The following is a 20,992-nucleotide window of genomic DNA, read 5'->3' as shown; positions in this document are numbered from 1 at the left end:
GCACCTTGAATGGGTTGAGCACTCTGAATTCTGATGGGATTCTTCCACTTGCTCAGATTACAAACCTGAGGGGGCATAAATTCAAATTAAGGAAAGACAATTGTAGAATAGATGTGTGGAAATTTGCCTTTAGCCAGCTGGTGGTTAATTGCTGAAACAAACTTCCATCTGTCGTGGAAGTTGATAGCTTAAATGAATTCAAGGAGCAATTGAACAAAATTTTAGAGGGAATGGATGTGTGAAATTGTTTTTTTTTTTGGCTGATGCTACGTAAGCTCATATACTTGCTTTCTTGCATCACATGCCTCCATTACTACTACTATGTCAGCTCCATCCAGATCCCGAGCTAAGATTAGGAACTCAACCAGTAGCACTTAGCAAAAATATCCAGTTCTTAGGTCTAGTACTCGATACTAAACTTAATGTTGAGCCATGTAATGTAAATGCGAACTCAGTGCATGGAAAAGATGAATATCCTCAAAGTTATCTCTTCTATGGCACGGGAAGCCGATTGCTTCACACTTTTACACGTGAATCGAACCTTGATAAGATCTCGTCTAGACTATGTTGCCCCAGTTTATGATTTTGCACGAAAGACAGCATTAGCTTGGCTGAGTCCAGTGCTCTCAGGATTGCTTTAGGAGCCTTTAAGGCATCCCCAGTGCAAAGTCTATATATAGATGCCATAGAATCTCCATCTAAGAATCATCCATCAATAGAATCTAAGAAGCAATACTTTTCTCCTTTTCAGGAGAAAAGTATTGCTTCTTAGTTATGCAGCCAAATTACGTGGTATCCCTTCTCACCCCATCTGGTCACATCTCTTTGAACCTCATTGGTAAAACTTATATAGAAATAAACCCAATGAAAACAAACCTGCTGGGATGCAGCTACAAGAGGTAATGCAATGCTGGAATAAATTGCAAATCTTGGAAATATATCTCAAGCTGCAAATGCAGTGCAAGCACCATAGGCAATGTATATACCTCTTTGCTTTTAACTCCTTTCTTCAGTGGAGAAAATACTCCCTATCGAATCAAATTCTTAAGACACATGAGGCTCATGCATTGGTCAATATTCACAGTTCATGTATATACAGACGGCTCAAAAACTGACATATCAGTAGGAGCTGCAGCGATCCTTCCTGCATCCACTGTCTGTGTCCAGTTATCAATTGAATGCAGTGTTTTTACAGCTGAACTCTATGCAATCAAATTGGCTTTACATTTGTTTAATGACTTTTAAATACCCAGGTCATAATATATATAGACTCTTTAAGTGCAGTGAGTGCCTTATAGAATAAATCACAAAGTCCCATCCATTTCTCACACAAATCAGATCACAGTTATGTAACCTTGATGAAAACAAGCTGACTGTCAAATTTTGCTGGATACCCTTACTCTGATTTCAAAGCAATCATATGATGGATATGTACTGAGATGTCTGAAATGTGGCATACCAGACAGAAAAAAAGCTTCTTGAGATAAAACAGAATCCACAGTTGTGGAGATCCAGTTTCAGATTGAACAGGCATGAAGAGGTTGTGCTTGCAAGAGCATGAATTGGCCATACACATATCTAACACACCTCTTTTTACTGCTACCCTACCACTTTGCTTACACTGTAGTTCCCTACTTACCATTAAGCATATTCCTGTTTAGTGTGCACATTACCATTCAGCTAGAATTGCATGTTTCAAATTGCAGCTTAACTTACAAAAACCTCTGCAACTAATCCATATACAGGAACTCCCCGACTTACATAAGGGTTGTGTTCTGCGGAACGCTACGTAAGTCGGAATTTCCCTAAATAAGCATTTAGGGGAAATTCCGCACTTACAACTATCCATGCTAAATTTGATAGAAGCAAAAAATAAATGTTCGACGAACATGTAAATAGAATTATTCAATTTTTTTTATCTCATGCGCAGGAAAAGTTACAAAAATGTACAAAATTACAAAAATTTCAAAATTATAAAATTACAAAAAGAGAGAGGAGACAGGCATAATGTCAGCAAGTTTTACGTTTCAAGCATCATTGAATTAACTCTCCAGCTGATAAGCACGCCACTGCGTAAGTTGACGGCTGTGGAGATTTAGAAGGGGTTTTTTCCAACACATCACAAAATTTCTCTGCAGCTGCAGAATCGGTACTGGCAACTTCACAGCATACTTTAATGTTTTGGAAACCAGCATGATGCTTGAACCTATTAAACCACCCGTTGCTTGCCACGAATTTGGCTTGGGGTTTGCCGTACGTATCCTTAATATCTTCATAAATACTTCTTGCTTTTGCTTGAATGGCCATTGGACTCAGGGGCACTCTCTTCTGAATCTGATTTTCCATCCATATTATTAATAGCTTTTCCATCTTCGATATAGCTGAATGCTGTTTTGTGATCACTGTTGGGGCGGACTGGCCTCGGTGTGAAATATATTGATCCTTGAACATGTTCTTTTATATGCGCACTGTCTCTTAAAATAGTAATCGCCATTGAAGCAGCAGGACCTAATTCCATGCAATAGGTGACAAGCTTTGTCTTGCTTCGTACTTCTTATTAATCATCTTCATTTCTAAATCAATTTTGTTTTGTTTCATTTCCTAGCACTGCCAGCACTTGCACTTTCCATTGGTTGCTTTCCCTTCATCATTGTAATAAGTAAATAGGAATGAAGAGAAGATTCTGAAAATTTGTTTTTTTATATGATCGAAGATTTCAGTTTGTTTGTATGTTATTTGGTTTTTAGGAGCATCAGCAACTAAGGCCATGTTGCTCCGGGGATATGGCGGTGGTCATTCCCTGACCTTTCCACATCCTCCTTGTTTGGTGGTCACTGGCTCGAATCCCGGTCTAATCAAGAAGCGTGTGTTATGCACTGCTGCTCCTGCCCACCTGGCTACGGAGGTGCCGAAGATTTCAGTGAAGGGGATGGGGACACATTTCACCATAATAATGTAAAAACCCACACAATTCTAGTTATCAGGATTATAGTAAGATCAAATTTACTACCTGTTTATAATAGATTGTGCTAACAGAAAAGCCCAATAAACCAGAAAGTGCAAATTGTTTTTATTGTTTATGGTAGTGACCTCCAGAAATGTGTTTTAGAAAAATATCACAAAGGCATTCAAAATTGATTCTTTTAATGGAACATATGATAACGATGAAAGTGTAGTGCAATTTCCATTATAAAAATGTCCGTTTAGAGAGATAAATAGCTTAGTTATATAGCAAAAATTTCAACTTCCAAGGTCTTGAAACGAATTACCAAAAAAAAAAAAAAAAAAAAAACCAATGTGTTATTGGGTTCACATTACGATATTTTCATGATTCCTCCATTTATTCCTGCAGGATGCAAAATGTTTCCACAATTTTTTAAAGTTTACATCGACCGGCAAAAACTTTTGTGAAGTCGAATTTGCGTAAGTCGGGGAGTTCCTGTACTTTGAGAGACAATAGCAATTTCTCAGAACTTTTTACTTATCTGAAAATGAGTGATGTTTACAGTCACTTTTAGACCTATTTCCTATATATATACAGTCACTTCTAGATCAAAGTAACAGGCACAATTTGGCCATAGGCCCTTGTGCCATTAAGCCCCACTCCAACTCCTATTCCTGCCTCTCCTTGACTGGGCTTGATTTGGCTGATAACTTATGGATTATATTAACCTCTCAACTGTAGTTCCTGCTGGTCCATCAGTATCGATAATGACAAACATGAATATTATGTGCAAAGAGAGTTAGTTGCTTGCTTTATGACTAAAGTATCAGCTTTCCTTGTGATGCGTTCATTGTCTGACCAAGATATAGGAAATTGCCTTCACTTCCTATTCAAAAGAAGGTAGAGAATTTCAGTATCTCCTAAATTGTTAAAAATATTGCAGACCGGAGATCTGTGAATTGAAATAACACAGAAGCAGTCATGTGTATATGTAAGTTTCTAATGTAAGGATAGCACCAGGAACTACAGTTAAACTCTGCCACATATCCACTATGATGTGAAAGACTGTAAAAGGGCCAATGTGAGTAAAGTATTGTCTGTGTATGTCAGTTATGTTGTCTGACCTCTTGCCACCAGAAAGCAGTGATCACCAGGCGAGCGAGCTGCTTTCCAGTGCCTATCCCTGGTATGAGGAGCTAGTCCTCTGCTATCATTAACTGCTCATGGTCAGGTGATATCCCGTACCCACTGTGGGTTATGCTATACAAGTGGGTGCCATCAAAAAAAACCAAAAAAAAAAAAAAAAACCACACCCATGGAAAAGAAGAAAGAGTCCCAGGTATCAATGGTCCAGACTGATGAAAACCAGAGGAGGGGGAAAGAACAGATGCATATTCAAATTATATAAAAACAAAGCAAAGATTTTAAGAATGATTGAACACACACACACACACACACACACACACACACACACACACACACACACACACACACACACACACACACACACACAATTGTCTGTTCAGTAAAATATGTAAATACACAAGAATATAATTGAACTGCTATCATTGTTTAATACAAATATTGATTTAGTAGACTAAGTGTTATAGGAGGAAATGTTCTATAGAACAACTTCTAGAACTAGTAAGTGAGCTGAACCAAGAAATAGATTTTTGCATTAAAATCTCCAGCAGCTGTATAGTTGAAAGAATTAATTTGATGAATAGCATTATCCAAAAATAGTAAAAAGAGTTTCAAATCATTGTAAGGAGGACAGTAAATCTGTATATAAAAGAATATTTTGCTTTTTCATGTTCACACTTTTTGCTTTCCGCAAAGCGGGGCTAACTGCTATTGTGTCATGCTACAACAAAGTGATTGACAGCTCTTTCTCAAAGATGCTTTTACAAACTCTTAATTTTTTAGTCTTTAAATATTTCTATGTATAAAAGAATATTTATAGTGGTTTTAATTTTTAGTTTGGTGCTTTTAATTTTTAGAATTCTTCATGTCTCAAGGCAACAATTCAGTTTTTTCAAAAGTTTCTTCAGCTATTAGCAATGTTGTTAATAATGGCAGTAGAAAAGAGAAAGGTCATATCAGAAAGGCTAAGAAGAAAAGAAAAGATCTTGAGTGTGAAGCAGCACTTAAAAATCCTGATATCGAAGAAAACAAAGGGATTATTGAAAAATATGAAAATAATAAGTTAAAGGCTTCACAATTAAGAAAGGAAAGAAACAAAAGACTACTTTTATATCACAAGACCAAGACTACGTGTAGTAGAAATAAGGAAGAAATATTTGGTTTGTGAACACGTCGTAGGTGACAGCTGGATCGAAAGCATATATTCCACAGATTCATATGTATTCAAACGAAGGGGAATATGACTTCATTTTTCAAAGAACAGTTTCCTGTTAAATTGGCTTTTAGTATGACAATAAACAAAACATTATCTAAGGTTGGCATTCACTTAACATCACTGTTTTTCACATGGACAATTGAAGGCAGCTAAAAATCTTTCTATTAACAGAAAACGAATCAAAAATGCTGAAGAATGGGGTGTGGGGGGTTCCCCCACTAATAAAAATTAATTCAGGTTCGTGTAACACGAGGCAGTTGGGAGCAAAGCGACCTTCTGACTTTTACAAAAGAAATAAATGTTTCCAAAATCTTAGGTTATAAGTGTACAAGTAATAAATTATAGTTATAAAGAAATAAGTGCACCAGTAAGAATCAACAGTCAGAAAAGTTACTTAAAGTAACAAAATGTGCAGGAGACTGCCTACTTTGGTACTAGGAATGCTCAAAGAAGAGTGTGAAGCCAACTTATGTCACTCGCTTAGCTATGAATTTTCCTTCATTTTAGAATGCTCTGGATTTAGTCAGCAAAAGACCTGAGGAATTTTGATCTTTTTCCTTCTCTTCTGCTCCTTCTTTACACCCTCACTTCCTACACAGGGAGTGAGCTAGACTGGTACAGTATATAACTGTGTTAGATCAGTAGATTGAGCTACTAGGACTGGTACGAAAATAATACCTTCTAATTTTTTGCTTTCAAATGTGGCGCCATAGATCATTTTCTGTGTCACTGAGTGGTCACCAGAGGTCTCTAGTTTCACCATACTAAGTGGCACTGTGATCGGTCCGTGAGTGCAACATATGGATAGTTCAAAATGGTGGATGTTACAGATATACATATTAAGTAAAGAGTGGTGATTAAACTTCTTACCAAGGAAATTGATGCCTACCGAAATCCATAACATATCTAAAAAATGTTTAGAATGACAATATGTTGATGTGAGCAGTTAGATGTTGGGTAAGACATTTTAAGAGTGGGGAAAGGGACATTGTTGACAATCCCTGAAGCAGCCGGCCAGTAACATCAGTGACAGCAGACAGCAAGAGCTGGGTTGGTGTGCTGATCAAAAAGGACCACCGCATCACAACACATGAATTGTGTGATACAGTACGTATAGGGCTGTGATAACCATCATAAAGGAACTAGGCTACAACAAGGTTTGCACCCAGTGGGTCCTGAAAATGCTGATATATGAGCACAAAGAAGCCTGGAAAGTCATCTGTATGGAACTTCTCCAGTGCTACGAGAGTGAAGGATATGTTTTTCTTTCATGCTTATGTTTCATAGTCACAGGTATGAAACTTGGGTGTACCATTATTTCCCTGAAATGAAGAGATAGTCAATGGAGTGGTACGATCAAAATTCACTGCACAAGAATAAATTCAAAAGACAACCTTCTATTGGTAAAGTCATAGCAGCAGTGTTTTGGGCCTTGCTTGTGGACTTCTTGGAGGTGGCACCAAAATCAACTCAGATTGATATGTGGAAATGTTGAGTTCAACCGGACAAAAACCTTAACGAAGTTCTTCTCCATGACAAAACACAACCCCACACCAATCTGTGCACGATGGAGGCCATTGCAAAACTGGGATGCACTGTTTTTCTTCACCCCTCTCACAGCTCGGTTCTTGCACCCTTTGACCGTCACTGCTTCGGCCTGCTGAAGGATGCAGTCCATGGAACCCATTTTGCTGACGACGACCAGCTCAAGCAAAGTGTTCACAAAGCCCTCCGGAGCAAGAGTAAGGACTTTTACATGATTGGAATACAGTGTCTGACTCAGATGGTGGAAGTGCATAGAAAATGGTGACTTGGTGGAAAAATAACAGTGTGTTTATTAATGATTGAGGATTAATTGATGTAAAAGGCATAGTTTTTTTTTTTTTTGTTTGCACTGTTTGCTCCAGTTAGGGGTCAGCGACATGGATGGAACGCTTGTGATTCCTCCATGTTGATATGCCCAGCCGAAATTTTACAATCTGGTGGGCTAGGTTTTATTTTGGTTTTATTTTGGTATTTCCTTCACCAAAGTCAATGCAAATGTTTATTGTATTTAGTAGTGATGGGCTTGAATCCCAGTCCACTCAGAGAGCTAGCCGAGTGGGTAAAGTGCCTGCCTGGCAACCCAAAGGTCGCGGGTTTGATTCCCGCCTCAGGCTTGGATAAAAGTACTGCAAAAACCTTGGGAGGTGCATTATGGCCACAGAAGCCTATGCGCCAACAACTATGAAAAAAAAGAAAAAAAAAACTCAAAGAGCACGTGCCATTGCACTCTTTCTCGTGACCACTCAGCATAGTTGTAGGAATTGAATTTTTTAAGGAAAGAAATAGAAGCCATTACTTTTGTACTGCTCCTCGTAAATTAGTAGATATACCTGTGTTAGATCAGTAGATCTGTGGTCTGGCTTCTTGTATCAGGGATGGTATCTAGCTGGTGGCAGTCTCTGCTGCCTGTCAGGGAGGCAAAGTGGCCAATCACTCAACACGAACAACATAACCCAACGCCACACTATAGAACATGTACTCCACTATGCCAATTTATCACTTTATCACTGGCCTTTATCACTACATTATCAACACGAGACACTTTTGAAGTTGCCATATTTTGGTTGGAAATTCATCTTTAGCCAGCGGGTTGTTGATTGTTGGAACAAACTTCCATCTGTTGTAGTGGAAGTCGACATTTTAAATAAGTTCAAGGCAGAACTAGACAAGCACTTGGAGTGAATGGATAGATGATTTGGGAAGGTGTGTTCTTTTTTTTGGCTGATGATATGTAAGCTTGCTTTCTTGCATCATATACCTCTGCTAATGCTATATTTGTTAATTACAATTGGCAGTATGTATATATTGCTACACATTCCAAGTCTATTTATTTGTAAAGAAAATGTGGATACAATGATAACTAATATTAAAATTTATGGCTTAAACCTTGTGACTTATTACCACTAGACGCATGGACTTATTGTAAATTTCTTATGACCTAAATGCATATAAGGATCGTGATAGTATTCGGGCCATAGAAGCAGTCATGGAGGGGACATATGCAGCCCAGGGACTGCAAGTTTCCCATGTCTGCTCTAGTCTGAAAAGTGGGCAAGAATATGCAGATCTGTATCTAGACTGTTGAAGTGAAGACATGTCAGGATGATGGCTTCTCAAAATATGAGAGATTGGATGTCTTCATCATAATAATGATCTAGTTGAGCATCTGGGATTTGAAAATCCTCTCTTTAAATTAACTAAGGTATTTCTTGTGTGTTACACATGAAGATATATCTATTTATGTAACACTTGCCATGAACATTAGCCTAGGAGTATTCAGTGACTAAAAGGGGCTAAAGGCATCCATTTAGGCTGTCCTTTTACCCATTAGGAGTTTCTAGAATATTGCTATTGATGGAAATATTCTGGAAACTCCCTTCCCATTGACATCCATGGGAAAATCAATATTTAATAGTAATTATTTATATATGTTCTCATGCTGGACAGATATTTGTCTGTGCTGATCAGAAATCAAACACACTGGTTCAGATATTACTGGATGAAATTATCTGCAGTTACGGAACTTCTCAGGCAATGCTGTCTGATAGAGGTGGGGGTTTATCTTAGAAAACATCTTGAATAAATTTGCCTACATAAATTCACATACCAGAAAATTCCAGTCAATCAGAACTGGTGAATTGGTGATTTTGAAATCTAAGTTGTTTTTTGATGATTTTGAAATCTAACCCTAAGATATCTAGGGTTAATTTTGAAATTAGGGATGTTAGGTACCCTTAAACTACTCTTGTAGCCCTTACAGTTTGGTCCTTGAGGTTATCACAGACATTCTCTCAGTACTTGCTACCTGGGAGTCTAAAACGCTGATGGAACTGATATTCAGGTCAAGTGGACCCAATTTCGGCAAAGTGCGGACGGTCTGTAACAGCCAGATCCTCTGCTTGCACCTTCACGATGGTGGGACTGTTAGTAATCCTGGGTATAACCTCCATGCACAAGCACAGTGGTGACCACCCAGGTGGGAACCAACGTGAGCAGGGGTTAAAGTGTGGTGCCCACACCACATGGAAGAATTCCGTCTGTCTGTGTTACCAGGCAACACTAGGTGGTAGATGACTCTCATCAACCGGTGCAATACCACTACTTTGCTTATTGGAGGCTTGAAGTGGTGCAACCCATGTTTAGTCTCCAGAGCTAAGTTCCGGTCAGCCCTTTCCCATCTCTTCCATGATGCAGTATGACTGATGACTTTTGAGGTCATGATGAACACCAAGGCGAGATCCAATCTTCCTTACATTTCGGGGGAGCAACTCTAACATGGTGTTTGCTGGGTGGCCGCTAGTTAGTACACCAAACCGAACCTATTGGTAACTCTTTAGGAGGTTTCCGGATCAGCTAGTGTATAATCTTGCTACCTCTACTTTGCCAGATAGTGACTGGAGTGAGTCAGAGTAATGTGTTGTGGGTGGGGGAGGCATTGTCGAGGCGCAGTATGTCAAGAATCTGGGTATATTCTTACGATGTGTATGCCATATCCAAAAATTTCATTAATTCATACAGCATGTCCCCCCACTTTTTCTTAATATTGAATACACCATGAATTGTTAAACTAATAGAGTAACCTTATCTGCGAAAAGATCTAAACCTCACAAACACTTCTTAGTTCATTTCACAAATATACGTGGTCTCAGTTCTAATTTCAGTTATGTCCATTTCCACTTGCAGTCTGCCAAATCCCATTTACTTTTTCTGACAGAATCTCAGTTATCGGTTGATTCAACTACTGTTCATCTCTGCCCAAATTATTCGCTGTATGATTCCTTTCGCCTCGTACCTGTGCATATGTCTGTTCCCGATATTCCCTGTCAGAGACTCGGTAATTTGAACTCTCCTCTCTTCTATCTTCTCTTGCTTAAAATCTCTCTACCCCATTGTGTCAAATTCATCTGTTGTCTTTACCGTTCTCCCAACTCCACTAATCACTTGGAGCTCTTTGACTTCCTCTCTTTGCAACTTGACTTTCTCCAGTCCAACTTTCCTAACAGTGAGGTAATTTTCCTTGGTGATTTTAATGTTCACAACTCCAGCTGGCTTCCATTTTCTAGTCACACCGATCCACCTGGTTGAGATGCTGACGCTTTTGCAATTACTAATGACCTTGCACATATTGTTGATTTGCCTACAAGAATATTGTACAGTCCTAACCATGCCTGACCAATTTATATAATTATAGACCTGTGAGTTTAACTTCTGTTCCAGGAAAATTAATGGAGGCACTGGTTAAAGAAGCACTGCAGGATCATCTAGACAAGACTTCAGTTATAGCTCGTACACAGCATGGTTATGTTGAGGGAAAGTCTTGCCTGACCAATTTGATTGGATACTATGATGCAGTCACAAAAGATCTGGATGCAGGGAATAACTTTGATATTACATATTTGGATCTTAGAAAGGCTTTTGCAACTGTTGCACATGGAAGACTGCCGCACAAATTGGAGCAGTGTGGCATTGGAGGCAAATTGCTGCTATGGATAAAGGGATGATTGATGGGGAGAAGACAGAGTGGTAATCAATGGACACTGCTCATCGTGGACTAATGTTATTAGTGGAGTCCCTCAGTGTTTAGTGTTGGGTCCATTATTGTTTTCTGTATTTATAAATGATATGGATAATGGTATATCAAGCTTAATGTCCAAGTTTGCAGACGATACAAAGGTTGGCAGGATTGTCAAGGACACTACTGACACTATGCTGCTGCAACAGGATCTGGAAAGGTTGAGCAGATGGGCTGAGAGATGGTAAATGAAGTTTAACATTGACAAATGTAAATTAATACATATGGGAAACAGCAACCGCAGAGCAACGTATCAACTCTGTGGTACTACACTGACAATGGTAGAGAATGAAAAGGACCTGGGGTAATTACGCAGGCAGATATGAAGTTCTCTGAGCAGTGCAGATGGGCTGCAAGAGTAGCTCATGGTGTCTTATCAAGGATATATACAGGAATTTTTCTAGCAGGAATAAGAAGGTGATTATTCCCTTTTATAAGGCAATGGTCAGGCCACACCTTGAGTACTGTTTACAGGTCTAGAGGCCTCATTTCAAGAAGGATGTAGAGCTGCTGGAACGAGAAGGGCAACAAGGTTAGAGAAGGGCAACAAGGTTAGTGAAGGGATCAAAGGGTTGCTCTTACGAAGAAAGGTTTAAGTTTTGTAAATTACAGTGTCCTGAGACTAGGCACTGGCGAGGTGATCTGATAGAGGTGTATAAAGCCTTGAATGGTTTGAATATGCTCAATGCTGATGGAATTCTTCCTCTTGCTCAGAATAATCTCCTGAGAGGGCATAAATTCAAATCGAGGAAAGACAGATGTAGGATAGATGTGCGAAAATTTGCCTTTAGCCAGTGGGTAGTTGGTTGGTGGAACAGACTTTCATCTCTTGTCGTGGAAGTTGATAGCCTAAATAAATTAAGGCTTGAGCTGGACAGGTATTTCGAACGAATGGAGGGGTGAAATGGGAGTGGTTTTTTTTCTTTTTTCTTTTTTTTTTTGGCTGATGCTGCATAAGCTTGCTTTCTTGCATCATATACCTCTACTAATGGTAATGCTAATATAGCCAACACGCTTGATCTTTTTCTCACAAACAACCCTTTTAAGTACATGGTCGAAGTGAGTGGTCGTTTATGCACCTCAGATCTCAACTTGGTGATTGTCTCTTCTCCAATGGAGCCTTTATCTCATGGCTGTTCCCAACCTCGTGTTGTTTGGCATTACAAGAATGCAAAATGGGATGACCTGCGAGGTTTCTTTTCTTCTTTTCCTTAGTTGGATTACTGTTTCCAAACTTCTGATGTCAACGTTTGCTCAGATCGTGTCAGTGAAATTATTCTTGTAGAAAAGGAATCCTTTATTCCACACTCTACTGTAAAATCTTGTCCTTTATCTAAACCTTGGTTTTCCAATAAATGTGCTAAGGCTGTTCAAGAGAAGAATGTTGCATATCGTAATTGGCTTGTTTCCAATTCTTCAGTTTCATTTTCTGCCTTCACCAAAGCGTGCAACAATTGTAAAGCAGTTATTAATCAGTCCAAACTAGATTTTGAACAGGCTAAGAGTAGAAAACTTGTTTCTTGCCCTTGGCACCTCCATAACCAGGTTGGGCAGCAGCAGCAGTGTGTAGCACACGCTTCTTGGTTAGACCGGGGTTCAAGCCCGTGATCCACCAAATACGGAGGATGTGGAAAGGTCAGGGAATGACCACCGCATATCCTTGGAGCAATATGGCCTTAGTTGCTAATGCTCCTAAAAACCAAATAACAACAACAGCTTCTGTTGTTGTTGTTAGACCAAAAGCCAGAATGCTTGGCTACTACCCTAATGGTAGCCAAGTATTCTGGTCTCTTACCAAAGCTATTGGCCACAACTTTTGCCCATCTCTGCTCCCACTTCTATCAAAACCAGATGGTTCTATTGTCACTTCAGCCAAGGATAAAACTGAACTGCTAGCATCACATTTTTCTTCCAACTCATGTATTAAAGATCTTAGTAAAACTTCTCCCACCATTCCCAGCATGCTCCATTCAATGCCTCTTGTGGTCTTCCGTGAAAAGGATGTCAGAAGGATTTTGATGAATCTTGATGCTAAGAAAGCTCCAGGTCCTGATGGCATTTCTCCACTTGTTCTCGAAATCTGTGCTCCTGAACTTACTTCTGTTCTCTCCCACCTTTTTTTACTTTCTTATTTGAAAGGTGTTTTTCTTTCGGCTTGGAATTTGCTCATATCCAGCCAGTTCCAAAAAATGGTGATAAATCCCTCCCATCCAATTAATGTCTCATAGCATTTACTTCTTTTCTTTCTAAAGTAATGGAGAAATCAATTAACTGGAAACTCTTAAACTATCTAGAAACCTTCAGTCGCCGGTATGAATTCATTCAATGTTGATCCACTGGTTATATTATTGGCTTATGTTACCCATTTGTGACAAATTCAATGGAAAAGTTTGGTAAAACACAAGCTGTTACTTTTGACATCTCCAAAACTTTCGATCATGTTTCGCATAAAGGTCTTCAAAACGAGCTACCATCTTATGGTTTGCCAACTGTTTTTTGTAATTGGATATCCAATTTTCTCTGATTGCTCACTGAAGGTGATGGTAGATGGCTCTCTGTCTTTTATCTTCTTCACTAATGCTGGTGTCCTCCAAGGTTCAGTTATTTCCCCCACTCTTTTCCTCTTGTATATAAATGACCTTCCATTGACTGGAAATCCTATCCATAGTTATGCCGATGATAACGTACTATAGCCAGTGTAGCTTATGCGCCATTAAACACCATAAAACAACAACAATAGCTTATTGCATGCTACTCTCCAGTTCGAGAAACCTTGCCCTGCTCAAGCTTCAACTTCTCGAATATCCACCACCAATTCCTTAAATGCCGATCTCCAGGTAATTCTCCAGTGGGGTAGTGACAACTTAGTTGATTTCAATCCTTCTAAAACTCAGTCTTGTCTTATACCTTGCAAAAAGGATTCTTCTGCTCCTATGCTTATCTTTGGTGTTACTCCGATTTCTAGGCATGATGATATATCTCTTCTGGGCATACCCTGATTTCTAATCTCTCTTGGCACAAGTACATTACAAATATTGCTTCCTCTGCATTTAACTTGGTTTTCTTTCTTTTTTTTTTTTTTTACTTTTCTTCCAAACAGCTGTACACTCTGTACAAATTGCAAATCATCTCTACCATGGAATGTTCTCACATCTGGGGCAGTGCCCCCAAAACCTCTCTCAGACTTCTAGATTCCATTCAGAAGAGGGCAGTTAGGTTAATTAATGACTCATCTCTAACAGAGTCTCTCCATTCTCTGTCTCATAGACGTTCTGTTTCTGCTGCATGCCTTTTCTACAGATACTCCACGAGCACTGTTCTTCTGAATTGCCTTCTATAATTTCTGCTCTTTCTTTCAAAACAGTCCAAACACATGCTGCCACCAGCCAGCATCCATTTTACTGTCCAACTTCAAACTCACAGAACCAACTTTTCATCATCCTCGTTTATTCATTCAACTGCCGTTTTTTGGAACAACCTTCCTTCATACATATTTCCTGAAAATTACATTCTACAGAAGTTCAAATGTAATGTCAACAAAGATCTTCTTTCGTCTTCTCAACCTCCAACCCACTGGACTAAGTACTACCAGTTCTAATACCTCATTCTGGATTTTCATTTAAAAAAAAAAAAAAAAAAAATTGGTATTATTGCAAATTCAATAAGATCAAGTTTACTACCTGTTTATAATAGATTCCACTAACAGAAAAGCCCAATAAACTGAAAACTGCAAATTGTTTTATGGTAGAGACCTCCACAAATGTGCTTTACAAAAATATCACAAAGGTTGTTCAAAATTGATTCTTATAATCGAAAATGTGGTAACAATGAAAGTGTAGTACATTTTAATGATTTATATCTGTTTTTTGTATTAATGCGCCGATTCCATTAATCAGTGATAATGTTATTTTACTTTATGATGGAATGGGTTTACAATTGGCTCCGACCAGACCACATGGTCCTTCCTCTCGGCCAATAGCAGAATTTGTAAATGTGTTGGCCACTTGTTTTGTTTTTGCATCTTTAGTTGAAATGATTTTTTTTTTGTATTGTCAATCAATATATTAGTTTTAATCAGTTTTTTTAATTAATATGTACAATTTTCATTATAAAAATCACCTTTTAGAGAGATAAATGGCTTAGTTATATAGCGAAAATTTCAACTTCTGAGATCTTGGAATGAATTTACCAAAAAACAGTGCGTTATTGGGTTCACATATTTTCTTGATACGGTGGTGTCTCTGGAATGGATTAATATTTTAAAGCTTGGGTACACTGTACATGTCATTTTTTTTTTCAGTCATGAGGTTCATTCTGCTTCCACTGAAGATGCTGAATACTCTGCACTAGTGCTTGGGCTCATGTTCAGCTTAGAAACAAATACTGTTATTCACAGTTTTCCTAAGCAGTTGCTAATATCCTTTTGAATTGTACACTTCACTTGAATATATAAAAATCTGACACTCACAGGACATTTGTTTCAAAGCTACTGACTTTCATCAAATTGTAGGTGATCTCTATTAGCAAAACAATGAAAAAGGGGCACTATGCTTCAAAAAGCCACTTGTTATTTTAGCACTTTGAGTTGATCTTATCCATTTTATTGCCTTTATTTTATTGCAATATTTTATTATTATTATTATTATTATTATTATTATTATTATTATTAGCTGTATGGTGCAAGGAAGCCTGTGGCTTATGCTGCACCAGCCAAAAAAAAAAATTTGAGTACCCAGAGAGAGAGAGAGAGAGAGAGAGAGAGAGAGAGAGAATAGGTGGGAATCACCAAAAAAGAGAAGAATGATGATACCCAGCTCAGGACCCTGGGTGTACCAAGCACATACTCACCAGATGTGAGCCCCTGGTGTTAATTTTATTCAATAAGGATAGGTAGAATATGACCAGGGGCAAAAATTAGTGATATTGTAGAACACTTATCTTTAAAGAGTACAAGGGGTGGTGATATCATTGTATTATACATTATTAATGATGGTAAGTATATGCCGTTGCAGTCTGAGGCTTTAAAATATGATGTGATATTGAGTTGTGGGTTAGGGGCTAAATTTGAAAGTGTCTTGTGCTATGGCATGTTAGGAGTGACTTCATTATGAGAATATGTTAAACTTTTTGGCCCTGAAGAGATTTAAATGGAGAGATTGTACAGAGGATATGAGTAGAATTTTTACCAGCATGGCCTGTGTTTCTTAACAGAAGGGATTCTTTTTATACAGACAGGATATGCATGAATAGGAAGGGTGCAAGAATATTTTCAAATGCAATTGAGGCAAATTTAGATGGTTTTTCCAACTTCTAGTTTGGAGGAGATACAGAAACTAAAATCTTAATGGTAGTCACAAGAAGAGAAGGAATTAATTTTCACATTACTTCCATTGTGATTTGCTGCAGCGTGGGAAGCATAGGAACATAAGGCCTCCTGAGGGTCCATGTGGAACTAGCAATTATATGCATTGTATCAGAGTTACTAAAAATATGAGCAGGTACACATTTATTATACACTAATTCTAGGAGTATAATAAATAAATTTGGTGAATTTTAAGTGTTGGTTAGGTCATCATGTTGATTATCATAGGTATATCAGAAACATGGTGCCATTTTAATATTAGGAAATTGAATATGTACAGTGTGCATAGAAAAGATGTGAAGAAGATGTAGGTGTTGGTTATGCTTTTGGTTAAGAATAACTTTGATTCTGAAACAGTATATTGAAAAGTTTAATGAACAGCGACAGAGTGAAGCAGCAAATCAGAACATTGTATTATGGATGATTTTAACTTTCCAGATGTTGATTAGAATTCATCAGTTGGCAGTCCATTTGTACAGGATATTTATTTCTGGATTTGCCAGAAATTGCATCTTTTCTATATCAACATGTTGGAGTGGCAAAAGAGATAGCAGTAATCTAGATTAGACCCTCCCAACCACTGTGTTGTGGCACATTAGTGTGCCACGAGAGATTTAATTTTATAAAATTTTCATAGTTATAAAAAATCAAATCCAATTTGAACAACCATTCGAAATTTTATTGGTTTAATTTTATTATATGCAAAGATACAAGAGCCTAATTAGAGTCTGATTTTAGTTTATAAGCACTTGAGTTTGACCTTCCATATGTTATGGAAGTATAAAAATCACGTTTTCTTTCCTATTTATATTTTCTCTCTTTTTTTTAACTTCAATTTGAAAAATATCTTTTTCATCCAAGGCAAAAAATGATTTAAATCATTTCTTATGCAAGAAAAATTTCTATAATTTAAAAATAATCAGAAAATCAGATAGATTTTATTTTAAAGTTTTGTATGAGTTTAGTATTAAAATGTTTAATATCTTCCGTATTATTTATATTTTACTTTTCTTATCATAATTTCATATATATTATAACACAAATGTAATAAATTTTTTTACAAAGTCCTTATAGACAACCCAAAATCTGCCCCAGTTTATCTCTGTGTGCTGTATAAAAATTATAATTTTTCAAGTGTACCCTGGCACATAAAAGTTTTGGTAAGCACTGTTCCAGATAATCAGCAGTGATTCATCATGTATAAAAAAGTAAAGTGCAGCCATTATCAACCCACTGCAGGATGGAAGCCTCCTCAACTTTTCATACTGAGGGAAATGGACCATAATCTGTCACGCTGGTCCAGTGCGGGTTGGCAGATCGACCGTATTCAGCAGTCAGGGGCTTGAACCCCGTTCCACTCAAAGAGCGTGTGCTACTGCCCACTCCTGCCCACTCGGCTACGGAGGCCATCATGTATAATGAATCCTTAAGTATAAAATTTAGTTAACTATAAAATATCAGTGTAAATACACCTTAGTGAACTCATAATGAAAAACTACATGTTGAGTGTAAAGGCATCGATTTAATTGTATCTCATATTGTTGACTACTTTCACAACCATTTACCATGTATTGCACTACTTTGAATAAGTAATGCTTCACTAATAGAGAAGACTATTGTTACTTATTCTCAGTGACCACCACCCAGATGGCACCGTTTCAAGGCTTGTTGGCCTATCATCGGTGGGTGGGCAGGTACTCTGGTGTTGCATTTATGCCATCCCAGTTGTGAAGTTATTTCCACATTATGAGAGATGCCAAAAGATGTGCAAGATAATACATTAAATAAAATGTAAATGCTCAATGGATAATATGTTATGATTTAAAATGTGCTATAAAATATCAGTGTAAATATATCATAGCGAACTCGTGATTTACACCGATATTTTATAGTGTATTTTAAATTAATAATATATCATAACTTGAGCATTTACATATTATTTAAGCATTATCTTGCACACCTTTTGGCATCTCTCATGTTGTGGAAATAATTTCAACTAGGTTGTCATGATTGCAACACCAGAGTACCTACCCACCCACTGACAAGTTAACTGGTTAACAAACCTTGAAACAGTACTTACTGTCTGGGTGATGCCCACTGAGAATAAGTAACAGTCTTTTCTGTTAGTGAAGCGTTACTTATTTGAAGTAGTGAAATACATGGTAACTCGTTCTGAAGGTAGTCACAATATGAGATACAATTAAATCAATGCCTTTATACTGCTTATGTAGCTTTTCTTTATGAGTTCACTATAATGTATTTACACTATTTTAGAGTGTATTTTGAGCATTTGCATTTTATTTAAAAAATTAGTTATGAAAAAAAAAACTTAAAATTAAATTTTAATTAAATTAAAATAAAAGTTAATTGCTTCTGGTTACTTCTCTTTGTAGATCCATTGGTTTTCAATTTTTAATTCATTTATGATGGTAATATTTTTGGTTGGGCTAGTGAGCATGATCCTTATGAGAACTTTGCGAAAAGATTATGCACGATACAGCAAAGATGAAGAAATGGATGATATGGTGAGTGATTTTTATATTTAAAGTTTTAACTGGCTACTGGGTGCATTGCTCTATGAACCAAAGATTTTAAAAAAAATATAATAATAACTTAAAAATTAATGTGTGTGTGTGTGTTAAAATAATATAAATGTGAATTTGATGTTCCTCTAGATTGTCTTTAGTTTTGATCCTCATTGGTTCTGATTTTGCCAACTGTGCTGCATAGATTTGGTCATAGGTAAAATAATGCTTTTGGTACTATTCCACATTAATGTTTATTCTACAAACTGGAGCAGTGTGGCATTGGGAATAAGTTACAGCTATAGGTAAAGACATGGTGTGAAGTGGCAGAAGACCAACCTTGATAAATTAGACAAATTTTGTAAGACTGCATTTGGGTAGCAATCACGGATGATTGCTACCCAAATGAAATTCGGCAATGAAATGAAATTTTATTTGAAATTATAAAATGAAATTCTATAGGTGGTTCAAGATCACTTGCTAGATCCCTTTCCTCTCTCACTCTGTATATGTTTCAGACGCATAATTCGTGATATCAACTGCTGACACAAGTAGTGTGTTTCTCAGACCAGTCCTTGCGGATAGCATGGTTGGTAGAATTAATGTCCTCCACATACTGAGTAGAAGAGACCTGAGGTTGAATCCCGTTGATGATGCGAGGAATTTTTATGGGTCTTTTCATATAGTTTGCATGAATTTGGTCTCGGTTTTGCAGCATGGTTTTTTCTGTCTGAAACTCAGGTTTTTCAGCAAATCAATTACAGAATACATGCAATTTACAGACAATGTATACAGTTAAATATAATTCTATCATTGATGTGCCAAAAAAAAAAAAAAAAAAACCTTTCTCAGACAAACTTTTTTTTTTTTTTTGAGATGGGGTTGGATCTGTAGTGTGATCCACTTATAAATCACAAACTGGAAACTAATATTTAAAAGCTACATTTGATATTAAATATAATCAGCAAAATTAATTTTAAATAAGACTTCTTTACTTTAGAATCAACTCATCTCAGTTTACTGGTGGTGGCATTTATTAGACAGAATAAACACCATTTTAAATGGTTAGATGGAAGGCTTGCTACATTTTGTATGCAATTGTGACTAGTATGCAGACTTACGTTGAAGGCCCTTTTGCTAACTTAGTTGAAAAATTTGTTGAAAGTTGAATACATGCCTTATTCTTTTCTTGATTAAAAAGTCTATAGCAAGATGTAATCAGTCAGCATCTCTCTGAACCATTGAAGTTCTTTTCTTTTTGCAATAGAGTCAAATTCTTTCACAAACTTAAAATACCCAAGTTAACTAAAGGTTTTATTGAGGTTCTTCATTCAGTCTTTGTAGGATGGCTGTTATTGATTTCGCTGTTTATTCTCTTCAGTTAATTCCATTTTTGCCTCTTGGATGGCAGTCAGCTCTTTGTTGGATATAGGGTCTGAATGAGATGCAATCAGTTCTCACATCTACAATGCTGACTTCCAGGTGCAGTTAAATCCTAAGGTGAAGCTCCTTTTATGGAAGCTTTCAGAGGGGAAATCTCCTGAAAACCTTCAAAATTTGTAACTAACACTCTGTCCATAACTAGCTTCCAGAAATCATTCATTGATTACTTTGTCTTAGCCCAAGACTCTCTCTAGTAAAGTTGATTGCATTCTAGATGTTATAACCATTTCAGAATTCTTTTAGTTTAGATTCACCTTCCTTGTCAGTTGTTCTGGTAGCTTGGTTGATTGTTTGCCCTTAGTAGTATTGTGTGAGGGTAGTTATGACTGGTCTGATCCAAAAACTGTATATTGAAAGAGGAACTTGGAAGCATAATTTTAATTTCTGGATAATGATCCACTAATGAATATGGATGTCCATTGGAATTGTCCAAAGTCAACAATGCCTTCTGGCTAAATTTTCTATAATTCCTGCTGCAACATTGTGTCACTATTGGAATAAAATAAAGATTAGCCCAATAAGCCAGGCATTTGGATTAGATTTCCAAATGATGGGTAACATACCTCTGGCCTTTCCCTTTAAACCTTTAATATATTCTGAATGGTAGACTAATATGAGTTTGAACTTAGGTCACCACGTTATGAACTTTGAACTTATTGCCACCAAGTGGGAGAAGTTTGGGATGCGGGGGGCATAAGAGGATAGTAAGTTGGAAATGGGAGAAGGCATTCCTAGAAAACTA

General features: G+C 37.3%; 1 protein-coding gene across 1 annotated transcript in view; it reads left to right on the top strand.

Annotated features, from left to right (window-relative positions):
• TM9SF3 (transmembrane 9 superfamily protein member 3) overlaps positions 1-20,992 on the top strand; it is a 357,433-nt gene that overhangs the window by 99,928 nt on the left and 236,513 nt on the right. The window contains exon 6 of the mRNA XM_090369370.1: positions 18,676-18,807. Coding sequence (XP_090225496.1) covers positions 18,676-18,807 — 132 coding nt within the window. The remainder of the gene's footprint in view (positions 1-18,675; positions 18,808-20,992) is intronic.

The sequence above is a fragment of the Mastigoproctus giganteus genome, chromosome 3, assembly GCF_048544385.1.
Source record: "Mastigoproctus giganteus isolate SK-2022 chromosome 3, ASM4854438v1, whole genome shotgun sequence".
Classification (NCBI taxonomy): Eukaryota; Metazoa; Arthropoda; class Arachnida; order Uropygi; family Thelyphonidae; genus Mastigoproctus; species Mastigoproctus giganteus.
Note: the sequence above shows the minus strand (reverse complement) of the source record. Positions and strands in the feature narration are given on the sequence as shown.